The 6933-nt window shown below is 40.2% G+C and overlaps 1 protein-coding gene across 6 annotated transcripts in view; it reads left to right on the forward strand.

Annotated features, from left to right (window-relative positions):
- The window catches only part of nlgn1 (neuroligin 1), an 82175-nt gene that overhangs the window by 66505 nt on the left and 8737 nt on the right, over positions 1-6933 (forward strand). For all 6 annotated transcript variants that reach the window (XM_061976058.1, XM_061976061.1, XM_061976060.1 and 3 more), the window contains 2 exons: positions 471-631; positions 1647-1803. In XM_061976058.1, the coding sequence (XP_061832042.1) occupies positions 471-631; positions 1647-1803 (318 nt within the window). The remainder of the gene's footprint in view (positions 1-470; positions 632-1646; positions 1804-6933) is intronic.

The raw sequence follows: 6933 nt of genomic DNA on the forward strand, positions 1-6933 counted from the left end.
ACTGACAAAAAATATCCCGTCTGTGTCATTTGAGGGCAAAAAAAATCAGATTTAGTGTCCAGTGTAAACCGAGCTTAAGTCTGTGAGCATGAACTGATGAAAGATGAGAGGTTGAACATCTTCTCAGACAATCCGAACATTCAGTTGCGATCGATATATCCTTATATATTTTATTTTGATCACAACAATATTAAAAATGTTCTCTATCAAGACCATTTCAAACAAAATAGCACGACTAAAAAAAAAATATCCGGGAAAGAAGTGATGTGTCCTAAAAGATGACCTTCTTCCTAAGACCATACACATGAACATAACAGTGCATACAGTACATAATATATACAATGTACAAACAAAGAAGCATGAACTATTTTGTGTGTGTATCCTGTGCTACTGGTCAAATATCACTTGCAATACATGTACTGTATACTCAAATATTAATAACCAACCTAATTGCTCTTGCTTCTCATTAGGTGCCACCATGGGCAGACGCATCTCATGGAGATGAGATCCCATATGTCTTTGGTCTGCCAATGATTGGACCCACCGAGTTGTTTCCCTGTAACTTCTCCAAGAACGACGTGATGCTCAGTGCCGTGATGATGACGTATTGGACAAACTTTGCCAAAACCGGGTATACAATGTTGTTATTAACTCTTCCAACCATGTTTCTTCTACAGTAGGGAGGGGATTAATGTGGCCCCATTCGTCGCGGTTTACCTGACACATGAAACGTGGCAAATTGTGGGGGTGCACGTATAATTTAGTCACCAGACTTAGGTGTTGAGTGTTGAATTTTGTTTCGCGGCAATTCTGACTTTGACCACAGCGTCTGTTGATATGTAGAGTGGTGCTTTCCATCATTTTCAGCAGACTACATTGCAAAATGATGCAATATGTTACTGCATATGTCTGCAGCTAAATTGGGAGCCTTTGTAACCCGTTTTAAAATAATTCAGGTATTATTTATTTATGTACCAAATAATATTATATTATACATATTAGGGGTGTCAACAAAAATCGATTTTCAGATTAATCGCGATTCTTATTTGTAACTGATCTCAATCGATTAAAAGTCTGTCGAAGTATATGTGTATATAAATATAACATATATATATATATATATGTATATATATATATATATATACACACCCTGTTTTTCAATCTGTCCTGTCTAGCCACTTAGGCAAATCATATTATTGATGTAGGTGATCATATCTGCTGTGCAGATTTACATTAGAAAAGAGAAGTGCTGGATACTTCTCTTGTTGCCTTATTTGTATTTGACATTGTTAAATGTTTCAGTATAATTTTATTAAACAAAACCAGTTTTCTTTTAAATAATATAGTAATTTATCACAGCTACTTATGTATTTCATGGAAGAATGTAGTTAATCATACAACTGGCACCCAATGTTATTAAAGTATGGATTTTGAATCAAGAACCGATTCTGAATGGAATCATTACCCCCAAGTATCAAATCAAATCGTGTGGTGTCCCAAGATTCACAGCCCTAATATAGATCGCTATCGCAGGAGGTTGCAATGTATATTGCGATATAGATTTTAGGCCGTGCACACTGGACGGTGGACACTGTACAGTATATTACTGTGTATACAATATTATAATGTCTACTCTTGATTTTCAGGGACCCTAATCAGCCTGTGCCGCAGGACACCAAGTTCATACACACAAAGCCCAACCGCTTTGAAGAAGTGGCATGGACACGCTACAACCAGAAGGACCAGCTTTACCTGCACATCGGCCTCAAACCTCGCGTCAAAGAGCACTATCGCGCCAACAAGGTAGCCTTCACGCTACATCACGGTCACCACACCTTCAAATCAAACATACGTCCATTTTATCTGTGTAGCGCTAAATCACAAAACACAATCTTGCAAAGCACTTGGGTAACAGATCCAGAACCATGGCCACCCGATCCCCACGTTAGGAGGCAAAGGGAAACGAATAGAATGAAATAGAATAGAAGATTTGGGCGGGGAACATTTTTAGCCTGAAGCTAGTTTTTTAATGGCCCACGGCACATTCTAAAAGTACTATTAAAAAAAATATATAATAAAGTGGAATAAAAGAGCAAATGTAACGAGCAAAAGTTGCAATGTTGACTCTAACACAAAGCTGCCATGCAGGTGATTTTTTTTTGAAGCTATCATTGCTCAAAAAATAATCCATCCATCCATTTCCTACCGCTTGTCCCTTTTGGGGTCACGGGGGGTGCTGTAGCCTATCTCAGCTGCATTCGGGCTGAAGGCGGGGTACACCCTGGACAATTCGCCACCTCATCGCAGGGCCAACACAGATAGACAGACAACATTCACGCTCACATTCACACGAATTTTAGTGTTGCAAAATCAATGTTATTATAAATTATTGACCGATTCAAAGCTCCAATTACTTCACGATAAAAAATCCACTTTGAAATGTGTTTTGAGGAAAGATTGCATATTGTGTGTGTTTGCCATAAATGAGTTTTCTATTAAAAAAGGCCATTAAAAAAAAAAAAAAAAAAACATAAAATTAAAAAAAAATAACGTATAATCGACAGATAGATCTAAACTTCAGCGTTTAAAGTAAAAAAATTAATTAAAGACTTATTTTAACACTTTTATGAGTGGGGCTCTTTTGGAGCCCTGAGAATGTTAGTGAGATTTGTTTTTTAAACTGTCATTGCTCCAAAAATAATAATCAATAATAATAATCAACGTTATTATGAATTATTGACCTATTTAAGGCTCTAATTACTTCACTTTAAATATTTAATATTTTGTGTTTATAAAAAATAAAAAAATACATAAGTTTATATTGACACATAGACCTGAAGTTGTTCTAGAGCATGGGTGTCAAACTCTGGCCCGCGGGCCAAATTTGGCCCGCCGTGTAATTTAATTTGGCCCTTGAGGCAATATCAAATTAACATTAGAGCTGGCCCGCCGGTATTATAATACTAATACTCATACTTGCCAACACTCCCGATTTTCAGTGCCCCTCCCGAAAATCTCCCGGGGCAACCATTCTCCCGAATTTCTCCCGATTTCCACCCGGACAACAATATTGGGGGCGTGCCTTAAAGGCACTGCCTTTAGCGTCCTCTACAACCTGTCGTCGCGTCTGCTTTTCCTTTAAACAAACAGCGCGGCGGCCTAGTCACACAATATATGCGGCTTCTACACGCACACAAATGAATGCAAGGAATACTTGAACAATATCCATACAGGTCACACTGAGGGTGGCCGTATAAACAACTTTAACACTGTTACAAATATGCGCCACACTGTGAATCCACACCAAACAAGAATGACAAACACATTTTGGGAGAACATCCGCACCGTAACACAACATAAACACAACAGAACAAATACCCAGTACTCCTTGCAGCACTAACTCTTCCGGGACGCTACAATATACATCCCCGCTACCACCAACTCGATTTTGCATGTCACTATAAAGTTATATAAGCCTTGCTTGTTCAATATTCAATGCAAAACTTGTTTGGACCCCTATTAAAAGGTTAATTTGTTCAACCTTGGCCCGCGGCTTTGTTCAGTTTTAAATTTTGCCCCACTCTGTATTTGAGTTTGACACCCCTGTTCTAGAGATTTAAGCCTTGAATGAAAAAAATACAAAAAAATAATAAATTACTTATTTTTATATTGGAAAAAGTTTGGACAGAGGAAAGGAAAGTTGAGTGACACCAAGCAGTCTTAGCCATGGCAGCGTAGCCAAAATCCAAATAACTAAGACAGGATAGGTTGATTAGCAACACTAAATTGGCCCTAGTGTGTGAATGTGAGTGTGAATGTTGTCTGTCTATCTGTGTTGGCCCTGTGATGAGGTGGCGACTTGTCCAGGGTGTACCCCGCCTTCCGCCCGAATGCAGCTGAGATAGGCTCTAGCACCCCCCGCGACCCCTAAACGGACAAGCAGTAGAAAATGGATGGATGGATGATTAGTCAGCCTCGACTATAAATAACCTTGATGTAAAAAGTTATGTTGTAAGTGTGCTCTTGAACAGAAATAGGATGAATTAGGAAGATAATTCTGCGGGAGAGGAGAAGAATAGCTACAGGCTGTACATCATTCTACTTTTAAAATGACAAATTACTGTAATCTCTGAAAGCTGATGAAGTACAATCAGCTCTTTGAGGCACAGAGGTGCCTGACAAGGATTTCTACAAATTGGATTCTAAAGTTTATATGTACTGTGGCAAGTGTGGTATAGCTAAAGCTAGTACATGAAAACTACTACAGTACTACTGGTTCTAGTTAGCATTTTGGATCCGTTAGAGGGCCTTTATAGATAAATTGTGGTGGATTGATTGTGATTGACGAGTTTGAGCAAGCAGATAATTGCAATAATCCAGCCTGGAGGGTCAGTGTTTTGGTCTTTGAATTTTCTTTTCATGAATGGGAATTAAAAAACCTTAATAAAATGATTGCTTATTTACATTTCATTTTGAAATACAAAAAAAAACATTTTATGTTTTTTTTTTTATATTCCAGCACTGTAAAATGAAGACAAGGACTTGCCTATAGAAGAAAATATATTTGTACATAAAACCAGAATACACCACCACACTGTTTATGTTCTCCATCCCTACATTGTCCACAGTTTCGTATTTATTATTTTTTTATTTAGCCTTTATTTAACCAGGTAAAAATCCCATTGAGATCAAAGATCTCTTTTCCAAGGGAGACCTGGCCAAGAGGGCAGCAGCAAGGTTACATTAAAAACAGTAAACAACACATAAAACATCAAATGTACAACATTAAAACTTGCTCACATAACACATGTGCATACAGACAAGGTAGACTGCAGTCCTTTCACAGAAGCTTTAAACTCATTCAATGTAACAAGGGATTGAAGTTGAATATTCAATTGTAGGTTATTCCAAGCCTTCGGTGCTGAAAACCTACCGTAAATGCTTTCTTGCCCATTTCTGTTCTTACTTTGGGGACGACAAATTGCAGAACATTCATTGAATGAAGATTGTGACTTTAAGCAGTAAATTCCGGTTATATTTTAAAAACATTTGTTTTTGGCCCTTTTTGATGACTGGTGATTAAAATGATTGTTATCTGAAATATATATATTTACATGTTTTCAATGTTTTCGGTTCAGGCACGGTTTTTAATTTGGTACCAGTATGGATTCAAATGTCAACAATACCCATCCCTAGCCGTGTCACCAAGAATGTTTGTAAGGCCTACTTAGACCAGGGGTCGGCAACCTTTACCAGTCAAAGAGCCATTTTGACCAGTTTCACAAATTATAGAAAACAATGGGAGCCGCAAAATTTTTTTGAAATTTTAAATGAAATAACACTGCATACAAAGTTTTTTTTTTGCTTTGTGCTATGTATAACCAGGGGTCTCAGACACGCTGCCCACATCTTTATGTGTAATTTGAAAGCTGGTGCGGCACGTCATGCGTGCCGTGATGGTACAGCATATAGCACCCACTACAGTCAGCGTGCCTGATCAGCCACACGTTGTATGGGGCTTCCGCTTGCTCACGTAGGCAACAGCAAGGCATACTTGGTCAACAACCACACAGGTCACACTGACGGTGACGGTATAAAAAAAAAAACTTTAACACTCTTACTAATAACGCGCCACACTGTGAACCCACACCAAACAAGAATGACAAACAAATTTCGGGAGAACATCTGCACCGTAACACAACATAAACACAACAGGACAAATACCCAGAATCCCATGCAGCCCTAGCTCTTCCGGGATACATTATACACCCCCCGCTACCAAACCCCGCCCACCTCAACCGACGCACAGAGGGGGGAGGGGGGGGGGGGGGTGGTTGGTGGTAGCAGGGGTGTATAATGTAGCCCGGAAGAGTCAGAGCTGCATGGGATTCTGGGTGTTTGTTCTGTTGTGTTTATGTTGTGTTAAGGTGCAGATGTTCTCCCGAAATGTGTTTGTCATTCTTGTTTGGTTTTGGTTCAAAGTGTGGCGCATTATTAGTAAGAGTGTTAAAGTTGTTTTATATGACCACCGTCAGTGTAACCTGTGTGGCTGTTGAGCAAGTATGCCTTGCTGTCACTTACGTGTGCAAGCAAAAGATGTATATTGTATAACAAATGTTGGGCTGGCACGCTGTTAATACAGATTGTAGAGGGCGCCAAATGTTGTACAATCATGGCACGCCCTTATTATAGCGGTAAGGGTGAAAATCGGTGAATATTAATCCCGGGAGTTTTCTGCGAGAGGCACTGAAATCCGGAAGTCTCACGGGAAAATTGGGGGGTTCAGCAAGTAAGCTGCTGAGCCGCATCAGAGTGATCAAAGAGCCGCATGCGGCTCCGGAGCCGCGGGTTGCCGACCCCTTACTTAGACTTTATTTCTTCCACAAAGGTGAAATGATGTGGTTGCAATGCAGATTCAAAAAGTCCACAAAAATCATGTAAAATCGTGAAAACAAGAAGGAAACATGAACGAACATGAGAACATTAAAAGAGCACAGAGGTGATGCCACTTCAGTGGAGTCTACCATATACACCGCGGTGGCCTCTGCAGTGCTTCAGAGGTGGGAACAGACCCAACAAAGCAACCAAGAAAGCCGACTCCATTCTAAGCTGCCCACTAGCTCTCGGCCAATGTCCGGTCCGCGTGGATGAGTGAGAATCCGTCCAGGGAGACAGAAGTGTCCGATACATGCTCATCCATCCAGGGCTCCGTGAAACTCGTCCATCCCGCCACTTAACACAAGCTTTGCAGCCCCGTCTCTTCCTCCGCATCTCTACCGTGTGGAGAGACCGGCGGAGAGCAAACAAACAACCGAGCCATGCCTAATAAGCTCCTCTGATGCAGATCAAAAAGTCCACAAAAAAGGCGCCAAAAAGCAGCACAGAAGTCACAAAAGTGCCACCCCTTGTTGCGCAAGGTAGTGATGATCGATA

Source organism: Nerophis lumbriciformis, linkage group LG14, assembly GCF_033978685.3.
Source record: "Nerophis lumbriciformis linkage group LG14, RoL_Nlum_v2.1, whole genome shotgun sequence".
NCBI lineage: Eukaryota > Metazoa > Chordata > Actinopteri > Syngnathiformes > Syngnathidae > Nerophis > Nerophis lumbriciformis.